The sequence below is a fragment of the Macrotis lagotis genome, chromosome X, assembly GCF_037893015.1.
Source record: "Macrotis lagotis isolate mMagLag1 chromosome X, bilby.v1.9.chrom.fasta, whole genome shotgun sequence".
Taxonomy (NCBI): domain Eukaryota; kingdom Metazoa; phylum Chordata; class Mammalia; order Peramelemorphia; family Peramelidae; genus Macrotis; species Macrotis lagotis.
Window position 1 is genome coordinate 25,979,765 of NC_133666.1, and position 15,025 is coordinate 25,994,789.

Consider the following 15,025-nt stretch of genomic DNA (forward strand, 5'->3'; position numbering starts at 1 on the left):
AACCTATGGATTCTGGATACAGAGCAAAGCACACTATGTTCACATTTTAAAAACTCCTTTCATGTTTTTCCTTTCTTGCTCATGTTCCTCTCTCCCCCTCCACTTAGCTCTAGTTCTTCATTCACAATCTGACTAATCCAGAAATATGTTAAAAGTGATTTTATATGTACAACCTATATCAGACTGCTTGCTGCCATGGGGAGGGGTGGGAGGGGAGGGCTGTAGAAAAATGTGAAACTTAAAAACTTGCAAAAGGATAAATGTTGAAGAGTATCTTTACATGTAATTGGAAAATAAACAAACAAACAAACAAACAAATAAATAAATAAATAAGAAAAACAGTATCATCCCCATATTCACAGGAGAAATCCCAGAGTTGCAGAGCTGGAAATGGCCTCACTGGCCATCTAATGCAAACTATCCCTTTGCTTGAAGTCTTCCGGTGAGGGAGGGTGTCCAGTGCATCTGGAGACAATCTGTTTTTAGGACAGAGGCTCCCTTCCCATTAAATCAAGCTGAAACTGGCATCTCTGCAAGCTCCTCCCACCCCTACTGGTTTCTGTTCTGCTCTTTGGGATCAAAGGAAACAAGTCTGATCTCTATTGCACATTTGGCCTTCTAACACTTGAAGGTGAAGTCTTCTCTGCTCTAGGCTAAACATTTCCCTGTTTCTTTAACCTTGCCTCAGATTACCTGGGCTTGAGACCTTCTATCATTGTGGTTGTCCTTCTTTGGGGACTCTCTGTCTTATCAATGTCTTTCCTAAATTAAAATGACCTGCCCAAGGCTACACACACAGCTCGTCAATGGCAGAGACAGAACGGGGCCCAGATTTTCTGATTCCAAATCAAGTGATCTTTCCACTCCCAGCTAACATCCCAATCAATGAGCTGTTAAGGAAAGAGTCTGTACCTGGGGTAGGGGCTAAATAGAAGAAAAAGGTACCAACCTCAGCTTGTTTACACCACACAGTGATGTTCTTACGCTGGGCTTTGGTGAAATGGTCCCAGGCCTTCTGTTTGGAAGCAGAATGGTAGACAGCCACTATCTGTTCGACTGTACAGTGAAACGAGCAGTCACCCAGAGTCAGAATGTCATCCAGAGAGGGCAGCAGTGAGGAGGAAAGGAGAGAAAAATAGAGGGGGGAATCAGGCTGATGGTTTTGTGGACCCATTTGCTACCTTCCTCTACTTTACTGGACTAGGCCATGGCCATGCTCAGCAAAGAGGATCTTAGAAAAGGGGGCTAGCCTACTGGAGGAAATGGAACTTGACAAGTGACGGTGACAGAGTGGAATATATGCTGGCATTGGATGAATCCCTTTTCCTCAGTGAGCCTCATTTCCTCATTTGCAAAATGGGGAGAGTAGCTCTCAAACGGCCTATCTCACAGGAGGACTGAGAAAAATATATGAAAAGTTTGAAAGGTTTGGTGGGATTTCTGACAGCTTGAGGGGGAGGGAACACTAGATCAGCAGAGAGTAGTTTCAGAATGGGGAGCTGGAAAGATCATCTGGTAAGGGCTCGTTGGCTTTTCAACTGGAACAGACCTTAGAACTAACAGTTCAACCTCAAGAACTGCAATAATATCAACACTGGAGCCTGACAAACATCTGGGGAACTGAAGCAAACTTCTTCAGGGGAAGAAACTGAGCCCCAGATAGGAAAAGGGAGTTGCCCAAGATGGAAAAGCCAGGAGTAGAACCCAGGGCTTTTGGGGAAGTTGTCTTGTCAGCTCTCTTTTCTCTTTCTCTCACTTAAAGTAGGAAGTTTTACTGTAGTGAGCCATGAGATAAAATGAAAGAGGCAGAAGAAGAGAAGAGAGGACAGGAGATATAAAAAAGAGAAGAGGAGATGGGAAGGGAGAGAGTGGAGAAGAGAGAAGGAAGGGAGAGAGAAAGAAAGAAAGAAAGAGAGAGAGAGAGAGAGAGAGAGAGAGAGAGAGAGAGAGAGAGAGAGAGAGAGAGAGAGATTCCTTTCCTTCATGGCTACAGCTCTTCCACAGGCCAATTGGCAACCTGGTTACAGTTGGGTGCTTCTGTTTTTAAATGCATAATATCCCAAATCCCACCTCTCCCTTTCCACCCTCCCCTCCACTTTCCCAAACAGATGGATTTGAATCCAGGCCCCCATCAGTAGTTTGTCAGGAAGGACACATGGGAATACTTTGTAGGATTCATTAAAGGGTGTCTGGGGAAATGGGGCCAAACCATTGGATAGCTCATACTGAGTCACTGCACTGTCCACAAAAAGTAAACCAATGGCCATGGTAGGTTACCCTAAAGGTCTCTATTTCTCAACTTATCCTGATACTGTTGCATTCTTTGTCTCTGGATGTTTGATGTTAGGTCCATGGCAGGGACTTGACTGAGGGGGACATCAAGTGTTTTCTCTTAATGCTTCCTTCAGGGGCTTGGAGGTTTCTGGAGTCCATGCCCATATTTGCTCCCAGGTTAAAAACGGACAACAGAAAATCCACTGTGAGTTGAAGGCCACCTGCTGCGGTATGTTGATAGTATGTGGGCAAAGGGAAGCATGCCTGCTTAAAAAACACCCCTCTAGGAGGGTCCCTCCCTGAAAATCTCTATCTCCATCCAAAAACTGTTAAAAATATTTCATCCCCTCAGAGAGCCATGATTTCACCATGATTTTATTAGTGTGAGGACTACTTCCACTCAAGGAGATGACAACCCCATTATGTTTTAGGAAATGGTCCTCACAAGTTCTGACTGAAGGTCTGGTGGACAGTCTTCTCCCTGCTGACCCTGACAAATATGATGGCCATTACTAGCTTTACATTCCAAGGCTTTCCAGCCTAGTAAGGCCTAACAGAGCCCAGGGGTTTCCATGACTTGTAGAGACATCAAATGACTTGAGTGGCTCACGAATATCTCTGAAAAATGATAGATCTGAGCACAAGCCTCATGTGATACATTGGGGCTGGGTTTTCTCTGTGTAAGTGAACAGACCATTTCCTCCCCAGTGGTGTTCCACAAAGGTCAGAGGGAAAGAAGCTCAGGATCAAAAGAAAGTGCATTCCACTCAATCAGTCACTTTGTCTAAGGTCATTTTTTGGGCCAATAAAGGAGTCCCTGCAAGCCCGTTAGAAGATGATGATTTTAGGGGAAGCTAGGTGGGACAGTGGATAGAGTACCAACCTTGCAGTCAGGAGGACCTGAGTTCAAATTTGTGACCCTGGGCAGTCACTTAACCCCATTGCTTTGCAAAAACCAAAAATAAAAATAAAATAATGACTTTAAAGGCTTATGCCTTCTGCTGCCCTTGGTGACCAAATTTATAACTTTCCTCCTTGGCTTGTGGTGGCTGTCAACTGACCTCAAGTATGGATAAGAGTGCAAACAAATGGCATAGGGAGGGCACTGTCCTGGTCCTCAGGTCCCCCAAGGAACTGATGTGGATACACCATGGAGACTCCATTCAGGAGATGATTTTGCTTTTACACTTAGGGAATTGCCATCATTACCTGAGTAGCTAACTTGAGTAACTAACTGACTCAACTGTCTTGCGCAATTAATGGAATGAGTCAACCAGGAAGAAATTAAGTGAGTTGGCTCACGATCTCTGAACACACACGTTGTTTCTGTGCCAACTCAGAGAGATGAGAGATGGAGTGCTCCCTTGTCCACCCCCAGAGCACGACTCACATTGGACGAGAATCCCTGCCAGGGCCTGCTTGAACTTCTCCTTGGCCTCTTCCATCCCCTTCTCATGAGCTGCTTTCTCATTGACCAGGCGGCGGATGTGGCTATTGGCTGACTGGATCATTGAGTAGAAGTTGTTGGCACTTCGCCGATTTACCTCGCCACGCTCTATCCAGGTTAGCAGTGTTTGCACTGCTTCAGAGAATTTGGAATCATCTGAGGAAAAGGGAGAATCCGTTGAATCATTCTAGCTGGTCAGGTCTCAACCTACCCATTCCCCCAACATGCTGGCTCCTCTAGGATGAGTACTAAGGAGAACTCAGCAGGGGTTCTCAAAGCATGATCACTACCTTCTCCTCTTTCTCCTCACAAGGGTGCTGCTGGAAGGAGAACTAGTCCTAAGTCCTAGATGAAAAAACTCTCTCTACCAGTGCCCCTTGGCAGGCTTTAGACTTTGAGAGTTAGTTACCTTGAGCAATGAAAGGTCAGCCCTTGTGTGATATTATCACAGAAGGGACCTAGAACTGGGTCTCCCTAGCCGAAAGACCAGTTCTCTGGCTATTTTGCCTTGGCTTTCTTTCTTTTGACAAAATCTTTCCCAACACTCAAGATGCATACATTTCCTAGTGTATATATCCTATAATCTTGTGACTTGATGAACATCAATATAGCCTTTCTCAGTGTGGACATTGACCTCCCTCTAACTCCTGAAGTGGATTACAACCCCTATGGGTCTTGGCAGATGGTTTTAGTGGGCTGTCACAGCAGAGAAAATGGTGCACCAGCTGGTGGCCGGGCCAAGGTTCTGGTGAAGGGCCTATCCTCGGGTACTGAGTTTAGTGCTTGACCTGCATAAATTCAGATTCCAGCAATCATTCAAATGTGAAAATGAAAACATTTATTTTGATTTCATCCAGCAGAGGTGGGCCTTAAGAAACAGGGTCTTATAATACATAGATTCTTTTTATATTTAAAATGGTACGATTCTCTGCTTCTACTTGAAGGTTCTAGAAGAATTAGCTCATATTTCTCTAGAGCTTTAAGGCTTCTTCCTTCTAACCTTAAGAGGGAGATAGCACAAGTGTTATTACTATGCTTATTTCAGAGAGGTAGAAAGCCAAGGCTCAAAGATGTCCAAGTGACTAACTAGTTTAGGGACAAGGCCTATACTCTTTCCAATGATGCTGAGGAGGTCATGTCTCTTTGGATATGGAGGTCAAGGTAGGCTGGCACCTTCTGGGAGTCTCCATAGTCACCATGCTCTGAAAAAGGAGGTAATCATTCTTGTGGACCTATTTCTTGCTAGTGTGAGGTCAAGCTGTGGAGGAAACAAAGAAGGCCTTGGGAAAGAGGAGCCATAATAGAAGGTCATGGGCTACAGTTCAAATTCACTAAAGGGGGGTGGTATGAAACCAGCTATTTCTCTTCCATGAGGGCCACCCTTGATATGGAAGAACACTATCCCTTGGAGGCAATGAAGGGCATGAGCAAGCGGAGTAGAGAGGGGAGCAGATCTGGAGCTCACTTGACCTAACATCTTCACTTAGTGAAGACACTAAGGTTGAGAGAAAGAGAGTTCACCACACAGATCATCAAGGGCAGAGCTGAGGTTTGAACCCAGACCTAATTCCACATCCAGTGCTGCTTTTCCTGTACCATTGCTGCTTTTCAAGTTAAAAACTGTAATCTATTATGGATAAAATGAGTCATACGTCTCTAGAATGGGATGGGACAGTTCCTTGGGGAGGGACAAGGAGCTTATTTATGTTAGAAAAGCATCCAAGAAACATTCCTTTGGTGTCAACTATGTGCAGAGTACAGTGGGCTTGTGTTGGAAGAGAAATAAAATTTGGACAAGATAGGGTCCCTGCCCTATGGGACCTTACAGTCTAGTAAAGAAATAGAATGCACACATATTTTTGTTGTTCATGCATCTTCAGTAGTATCTGTGACCCTTTTTGGGGTTTTCTCAGCATAGATACTAGAGTGGTTTGCTATTTTCTTCTCCAGCTTATTTTGTAGATGAGGAAACTGAGTGATACAGGGTGAAGTGACTTGCCGAGGGTCACTCAACCAAATAAGTATCTGAAGCCAGATTTGAACTAAGGAGTCTTTCTGACTCCAGGCCCACTGCAGTACCACCTAATTGCCCTGTATACACAGAGTCAAATATATATATATATATATATATATATATATGTATATATATATATATATATACATATATATATATATATATATGTGTGTGTGTGTGTGTGTGTGTGTAAAATATGTGTGTATATAGATGGAGACCTAGAAATATGTGCATAAAATAGTACATGACAAGTAGGCAGCTAGGTGGCAGGTGGCATAGTGCATAGAGTTCCAGGCCTAGTGTCAAGAGGACCTGAATTCAGATTTGGTCTCAGACACATATTAGCTGAATGACATAGGGCAAGTCACTTACTTCTGCTTGCCTCAGTTTCTTCATCTGTAAAATGGGGATAATAGTAGCATCTACCTCCCAGGGTTGTTGTGACAATCCATTGAGATCATGTTAGTATGGTGTCTAGCACACAGTAGGGGTTATATACATGTTAGCTCTAGGTTTATCAGAGAGGGCATAAACAAAGGGCTACCAGAACTAAGTCAATTATAGGCTACAGACCTGGGATGGAGCTTTTAAGACCTACTAGTCAAGCCATAATTTACAGAACAGGAGACTGGAGATTAAAGCGATTGATTTGTCCAAGGTCACACACCCAATAAGTGGTAGGCTGGAGAAAGGATAAGGGTAACTAGGAGGTCCAGTGGAAAATGCACACGTTAAAAGGACCTGTATTCAAATGTGACTGCACTTACTAGCTATGTGACCCTGGCAAGTTACTTCACTCCAATTACTTCACAAAGAAGAAAAAAACAGAAACCACTGGAAGGGATCAGGGAAGGCTTTCAGAGTTGTGTTTTAAGGGTCAGGAATCAAACCTGGGATGTCAAGAGGACATTGCCATTACTAAGACAGCTCAGCACTTTCTCCATAATCTCTATTCCTCAGGATCTGCCCAGAACACTAAAGAGTTAAGTGACTTGCCAAGGGTCACACCAGCTGGATGTGTCTGAAGCAGGGCTTGAGCCCAGATTACACCAGGTGATCCTTCTAGAACAAAGTTATTGTAAAATAAGAGATGAAGTAAGGCTTGATGAGGCAAAGAGAGTGGTGGTGGTGGGGGCTACCATTCCAGTAATTGGAAAAGAACAATGCGAGAGGGTCCAGAGTATGCTTGGGGGAAAGAAAGCGCACACAAAAATCAAATCTCATTATCATCTTCATCATATATAACATTGTTAACAAAGTGATCCATTTTATTTAACTCATATTGAAATGAAAAGGCAGGCGGGTTCCAGGTTGTAGAGGGCCTTCAATGACAGTCAGAGAAGCCTGAATGCAACTCAGAAAAAAATAGGGAGCCACTGCAGATGTGTGAGCCAGAAGGAAAGTGATTCTGTCAGAGAAAAGCAAGTGAGATTGGGTATCTTTAAGGTCAAACTTTTTACTAAAAAGGGAAATGGGGAGGCGGAGCCAAGATGGCGACAAGAAAGGATCTTGTCTTAGGTGCTCTCTCATAAAACTCATAAGCTAAGGACTCTAAATTTTCAAAAGACAAAACCCACAGAGGGACCCAATGAGGCAGTTCTCCTACTCAAGGTAACCTGGAAAACAGCAGAAAGGCTCTGCTCCCCGGGGTTGGAGGGGTGGCCTGCCAGAGGGGTGGCCCGCCAGAGGGAAAGAACTTCAGCCTCCTGGAGGCAGTCCCAGGGTGCTGGGAGCTGCAGCGCACAGCAGTGGGGATTTTCCTGAGCTACGCCTCAGGGAGCAATGGGCACATATTGGGGGAACAGCGGAGTGGGGGGACCTCTGCCAGAGCAAAGCACATGGAGCCTACCCTCAGGGCACACAGCTAGCAGCATAGCCACCACAGCCCAGATCCAGGAACAGAAGCAGGCAGAGCCAGTAAGCAGGAGCCCCCAGGGCATGAGCTCATTGAACCTAGGGAGGGGAGTGGAGAGAGAGACTGCGGAGCTCTGTCCCTGGGACAGGACTCTGGGGCTCTGAACACATTCAGATCCTGATCACAGTCTAGGCCCCCTCCCCATAGAACAGCAGGCCCCCCCCCCCACTTCAGCCCTGTGGCAGAGGGGGGCGCATATGGTCATTCACAGCAGGAGGGAGGACAGAGCCTCACACACTGAGACACTTGAGGGAGTATCCCTAAAGCTCAGGAAGCACCCCAAAACCAGGCTCAGGCTGGGAAAATGAGCAAGCAGAGAAAACAGAGGAACACCATTGAGAAATATTTTGCATATGAGCCCAAGAAGGATCCAAATACTCAGTCTGAAGATGAGGAAGCACAAGCTCCTGCATCTAAAGTCTCCAAGAAAAACAGAAATTGGGCTCAGGCTATGACAGAGCTCAAAAAAGACTTTGAAAATCAAATAAGGGAGTTAGAAGAAAAACTGGGAAAAGAAATGATAGAGAAGCAGGAAAAACATGAAAATGAAGTCAGCAGCCTAGTCAAGGAAATACAAAAAAATGCTGAAGAAAATAGCATGCTAAAAACCAGCTTGGGTCAAATGGATAAAACAGTTCAAAAAGTTATTGAGGAGAAGAATGCTTTAAAAAGCAAAATGGGCCAGATGGAAAAAGAGATAAGAAAACTCTCTGAGGAGAACAAATCCTTCAGACAAAGAATAGAATTCAGGGAGATTGATGAATTTACCAGAAATCAGGAATCAATATTTCAAAAGCAAAAAAATGAAAAATTAGAAGAAAATGTGAAATATCTCATTGAAAAAAAAAACAACTGATATGGAAAACAGACTTAGGAAAGATAATTTAAAAATCATTGGAATACCTCAAAGTCATGATCAGGAAAAGAACCTTGACATCATTTTCAAAGAATTACTACAGGAAAATTGCCCTGATATTCTAGAAGCAGAGGGCAAAATAGAAATGGAGAGAATCCACTGATCACCCCGAGAAAGAGATCCCAAAAAACCAACCCCTGGGAATATTATAGCCAAGTTCCAGAACTCCCAAGTCAAAGAGAAAATATGACAAGCAGCCAGAAGGACACAGTTCAAAGATCATGGAGCTGCAGTCAGGATCACACAGGACTTACCAGCAACTACATTGGAAGCTCGTAGGGCTTGGAATATAATATACTGGAAGGCAAAAGAGCTTAGAATGCAGCCAAGAATGAACTACCCAGCAAGGCTGAATGTCCTCTTCCAGGGAAAAAGATGGACTTTCAATGAACCAGGGGAATTTCAAATGTTCCTGTTGGAATGGCCAGAGCTGAACAGGTTTGATCTTCAGATACAGGACTTGGGTGAAGCATAGAGATTGGAGAAGGGGAAAATATGAGGGACTTAATGATGATGAACTGCATGTATTCCTGCATAGAAAAATGACACTGATAATACTCATATGAACCTTCTCAGTTAATAGAGCAGGTAGAAGGAGCTTTTATAGTTGAAGCACAGGAGAAAGCTGAATTCGAAGATAAAATATGGAGTAAAAATGGAGTCAATAGAAAAAAGGGAAATGTAATGGGAGAAAGAAAAAGGAGAGGGGGAATAGGCCAATATATTTCATATAATAAGAATTTTCTTTATTACAATGAGCTTTTGCAATGATATGGAAGGGGGGAGGCAAGGGGGAATGAGGAATCTTCGCTCTCATCAGAGGTGGCTAGGAGAAGAAACAGCTTATATACTCAATGGGGTATAGGCATCTGGAGTAAGAAGGGGGGAACAGGGGGAAGGGGGGATGTGAGTGATGGAGGAGAGGATGGACCATGGGGGGAGAGTAGTCAAATATAACACATTTTCTTTTTTACTTCTTGCAAGGGGCTGGGATTGGATGGCCTGTCCGGGACCATAGGGCCAGGTTGATGCTGGGCTTAAGGGGTGGTATGGGGGCTCGGGGCCTCATGGCCCCAGAGCTGCGGATCTGTCTGCTGCGTCACTCAGCTACCCTACAGCAGTGTCAGAGTGAAAGGAGAGAGAAAATACAGTCCATGGTAGTGGAGAAATATGAAAGGAGGGAGCTGCGATCAGCAATGGCAACGGTGGAAAAATATGGAAGTAACTTTTGCCATGGACTTATCATAAAGAATGTGATCTACCCATGACAGAGTTGTTGGTGTTAGAACAAAGACTGAAGCACATTTTTATTATTATTATTTTGGGGGTGTGTGCAGGGCAAATGGGGCTGGGTGGCCTGCCTGGGGCCACATAGCAGGGTGATTGTTGGGTGTCTGAGGCCGGATTTGGACCCGGGTGCTCCAGGCTAAAGGGCTAATGCTCGGTCCGCCACCCAGCCACCCCTACTATTATTACTATTTTATTTTATTTTGGGTCTTTTCCCCCCTTTTTTTGGTTTTTGCAGTGCAGTGGGGTTCTGGTGGCTTGCATGTCACACAGCTGGGTGATTGTTGGGTGTACGGGGCCAGATGTGGGCTTGGGTGTTCATGGCTCCAGGGCTGGTGTTCTGTCCATTGAGCCACCTGGTCATACCTACAATTATTACTATTATTTTTTTAATTTTAATTTTTTTCTCTCCCCTTTACTTTATCGCTCAAGCAAGTCTATATTTATGGAGGGGTGGGGGTACTTCATTTACTCTTTAACAAGAATATTTTATTAATGTAAAAAAACATTATTTGTACAAAATGAGAATAAATATTAAATAAAAGAAAACGAAGGGCAAAAAAAAAGACAAAAAAAAAATGAAAAGGGAAATGCCCACACCTAGGAAGACCTTTACCTTTCAGCTTCTCAGCCACGATGCTGCATTCATGGTCTGAATAATGAACAACAGGAGGGGGAGATGTAGGCCGGAAGCGCTCCTCTTCCATGCGGCGGCGGTGGCGCTCCTCACGGGCCAGCATGCGCTGCTTGCATTCCCATTCATACAAGTCATCCCGGGCCTGGGCAAAATCCACGTGGAGGCGGCCAGTATCCTTCTTGTCAGTGCTTGAGCCCAAGCGAATGCGGTACCCTGATGGCCAGAGCCAGGATGGAAAGAAGGGAGGGGACAGGAAGCAACTTAGTACAGAACTGGGACTGACCCAAAAGGATCTATAGAATTGGGGAAGTTTCAGAAAGTTAAGAGCAACCGCAAACACAAAAAGGAACTGGGTTCTTCAGGGCTTTGGAGTCTGTAAAGCATGGGAGTATGAACAACATGAGCCCCATTTCATTTATTTATTTATTTAATTTTTTTTTTTTTGGTCAGGCAATGGGTTTAAGTGGCTTGCCCAAGGTCACACAACTATTAAGAGTCTGAGGCTGGATTTGAACTCAGGTACTCCTGACTCCAGGGCCAGTGCTCTATCCACTGTGTCACTTAGCCGCCCCATCACCCTCATTTTAAAGATGAGGAAACTGAGTCTCAGAGGCCTGATTCCAAGATCAAGGGACTAACTGATGGCAGACTCAGCATTCAAAGCCAGGACTGATTACAAGTCCTAGATTAATTTCACTACATCATGCTGCCTTTTACTAACTTGCTAAGGGGGCTTCCCAAGACAAATGACAATAAAATCCTAGGGCTACTGGATTAAAAAAGCACCACTGGCTCTTAGCAGGAAGGCTGATGGTCACAGAAACTCTTAGCATGAAGGGCTCACAGGGACAGGCAAGTTCACTTCATATGTGGACAGCTATCTCTGGCACAACATCCCCAGTAGGTGGGCATCAAGTCTGTTTTTGAGGCCCTCTGGGGAGGGACAACTCCCAATTTCTCAGGGCAGCCCATTTCCCTTGGGGAGGTTTTTTTGGTTGGTTTTTGCAAGGCAATGGGGTTAAGTGACTTGCCTAAGGTCACACAACTAGGTACTTATTAAGTGTCTGAGGCAAGATTTGAACTCAGGTCTTCCTGACTCCAGGTTGGTGCTCTATTCACTGTACCACATCGCTGCCCCTTTTGCTTCTTGGTATCTTCTCTCCATGCTTCAAATGCTAGGAGGTAGCTGGCATGTCCCCCTGGAGTCTTCTCTTTGCCAGGCCAAACATCCCATTCCAAGTCCCTTCGATGGGTCTTTGGATGGCATGATTTCAAAGGTATTTTCCTCTTCACTTTCTTATAAATGCTCCCTGTCCTTCCTGAAATTTGATTACCACCCTGCCCCCTGAAAGCAGACTACATTCCAGATGTGTCCTGATCAGGAACTTTGTAACAGGTACTTTGGTACAGTGAGACTGTCACCTCTGCTTAGTTTTAAAGACCTGTTGTCTAGGGGATGCTCACACCCCTGATTTTGTCCTCCTTCAATTTTCTGAGAGCATTCTCATTCTATAATATTGAACAGAGAGGCACCTGGTGTATCAGAAACAGCAAGGGAAAACATGGAGTTGGATCCTGTCTCTGACCTTGTATTAGCTCTGTGGCCTCAGGTAACTAGCTGCTCTGAGTTTGAGTTGCTTTATCTGTAAAATGGGCATAATAATAGTCTCATATCTTGGTATGGATCTGGGGTCAGAAAATTGATTCCTAAACCACTAGCTCTGCCACTTCCAAGCTTGGTCACTATTATTTACTCTGAATTTTCATTTCCTTACATGAAAAATGGGAATCATCCAGCTAACAAGAGTGAACTAGTTACCCATCACCACTGCGCCCTTGTGGGTTGCTACGGGTGAATCCTAGATGATGATATTGAATATGAATAAATGCAAAGTTCAAAACAACAATGACAACGACAATACACCTAGTTATGGTATGGTGAGGATGCCCAGGCAGGCCATGTGCAAAAGATCTGGGGGCTTTGGGGAGCTCTGAGCTCAAGGTGAGCCAGCAGTGGGAGATGGTGTCCCAAAGCCGCTGACCTCGGGACGGGTGTCCAGAGCTCAGGAAGTGACCATCCTTCTGGCCTCTGCCCATTGAAGCACCAGATTCAGGCATGGGGGGGCCCTATTTTAGGCTGGACAGTATTCAGCCTCCTCAGTCTAACAGTGGCACAGAATTCTCTCACAGTTGGTACAAATCCTGTTGACTCCCTTTGGTTTAGGAACAAACTGAGACCTCAAGAAGGATTAACAGCATTCTAAAGATGGAGGAATCTCAGGGGTCTAGATCTAGTCCACCCCCTCATTTTATGGGAGAAAAATATGAAGCCCAGGGAGGGAAATGGATTTGCCCAAGATCTACAGCTAGCAAGTGGTGCAGCTGCTATCTCAATTCAAGCCCTTCTGATTCCAAATTCAGTGCCATTTCTATTCTAGCAAGTTGCCTGCAAAGTGAATCTTCCAGATGTTAATAGTGTTAGGGAGTGGTGGATGAAAATCATACAAGCATAAGGAAACAGGCTGACCAGGTCAACAAGCTGAAAAGAATCCCTGTAGATGTGAGAAAACTTCCTAAAACATCCCTGAAGCAGCCAGAGAGATGCCCCCCACTGTGCTTCTCCATACTCTGACTAGTAACTACAATCACTGGGCCACAGACACATACCAGAGAGGTAGAGGGCTTTGTCTACCATGAACTCCTCAGTAAACCGAATGTGGCAGAAATTTTTCTTGCTTTTTCGGATAGCAATGATTTCCCCACATTGTTCAAATACTTCCACAATAATCTGTTCCGTTCCATTCTCTGGTAGACCTCCTACAAAGATTGTTTTGCATCCTGGGGGTCTTTCCCGAGTTGCAGGTGGTGGAAGATCTAAAAAGAAAAGAGAAAATGGTTGGAATGAAAAGGGATGCTCAGGGCAGCCCACTGCCCCATCTCTCTCCCCTGCCCCACCAAGGAGCTTCCAAGGACTGGCTCCCCACTGTGACTCACAGTGTGGATTCACAGAATCTCCGAATTAAAAGGAATCTCAAAGAGGTTCTAGTCATTTATTTCTTCTCACCTGTGTGACTTTGGTCAAGTTACCTCACTGTGACAGCCTCAGTTTTTTGCCTATAAATTGAGAGCATTGGCTTGATAATCTTGAAGAGCCCTTCAGACAAAATTCTATGACCTTATGATCATCAAAAATCTGTCAAGTATGAATTAGAAGAGAAATTCTAGGCTTCTTTCTGCTACTTAATGGATATGTGACCTTGGCCTAGTCATTTCTTTAATCTCATATCCCTTCTACTTCTCAATCCTCTTGCCATCATTTCATCTTTTTTGTTTTCCAAACCCACCAAAGCACAAAACTGCCCTTGTTTTCTTCCTATGAGCCTGCCCCTATGGCCAATCCTAAAGCATGAGAAAGGATGACTCATCTCCGGTCAAACATTTTCATCCTGCCTATTGAAAAAAATTCAATCTTCCATAATGTGGCAGTTTCCTCCATTGCCAACTTTTCTTTCCATTCCTCCTTTTTGGGTCCAACTCTGTCACTTGCTATCTGTGCTATCCATCCCATGCTTTTCCTGTCTCTGACTGTTTGCCCAGAATGCCCTTTCTCTTCTCTACTCATCCTTCCATCTTTGCTGTCGTGCAGTAAAAGTTTCAGAGAAGGAAAGGAAAAAGGAATAAACATTTATAGAGAAACTACCAATATTAGCTCATTTGATCCTCTCAACAACCCTGAGAAGTAGGTACTGTTACTTTCCCTATTTTACAGATGAGCAAACTGAGGTTAGGTGAGTCTTTCAGAGTCACAGCTAGTAAGTATCTGAAGGTGGATTTGAACTCAGGACTTTCAGGCTCTGTCCACTGCTTCACCAGTTTACAGATGGAAGCTTGATAGAGACTATAATAATATATAATAATATGAACTGGCATTTCTCCAGTGCGTACATCCATTACTTATTTTTCTTTTTTTCCCCCAAGGAAATGAGGCTAAATGACTTGCCCAAGATCACATAGTTAAATAAATATTAAGTGTCTGAGGCTGGATTTGAACTCAGGTCCTCCTGATTTTAGGGCAGGTGCTCTATCCACTGCACCACCTAGCTGCTCCTATCTGTTACTTCCTCTGAGCTTCACAACATAACAGTTTCTATCTCTAGTCCCTGGTGTTATTGTTGGCACATAGTAGGCACTTAAATACTTAAGTGACTGATTTGAGAAGCTTCTTTTTGGTTATGTGTGGGTGTGTTGATGAGTATATCATCTAGTTCCAATCCTAAGTCTGACCCAGCAGACTGGCAGGGCTGGGTCTGGCCAGAATAGGGCAGAATATGAGTCTTAATGACCTTTGTCTACCCTGGCCCTGCAACCTGGTCCATAGTAGGGATTTAAGAAGTAGTTGTTGAATGAATGAGCTTCACAGCATTTGGTCATTTGTGTTGGGGCTATGGCCTGCTCTTGGAAGGCACGCACACCCACACACACCTTCTAATAAATGTGGAAGGGAAGAGAGATGACTTCCAGGGGAGGGGATCTGG

General features: G+C 44.4%; 1 protein-coding gene across 9 annotated transcripts in view; it reads right to left on the reverse strand.

Annotated features, from left to right (window-relative positions):
• ENOX2 (ecto-NOX disulfide-thiol exchanger 2) overlaps nucleotides 1-15,025 on the reverse strand; it is a 325,754-nt gene that overhangs the window by 39,214 nt on the left and 271,515 nt on the right. For all 9 annotated transcript variants that reach the window (XM_074208135.1, XM_074208139.1, XM_074208137.1 and 6 more), the window contains 4 exons: nucleotides 13,158-13,364; nucleotides 10,470-10,703; nucleotides 3,665-3,877; nucleotides 950-1,056 (listed from right to left, as the gene is read on the reverse strand). In XM_074208135.1, coding sequence (XP_074064236.1) covers nucleotides 950-1,056; nucleotides 3,665-3,877; nucleotides 10,470-10,703; nucleotides 13,158-13,364 — 761 coding nt within the window. The remainder of the gene's footprint in view (nucleotides 1-949; nucleotides 1,057-3,664; nucleotides 3,878-10,469; nucleotides 10,704-13,157; nucleotides 13,365-15,025) is intronic.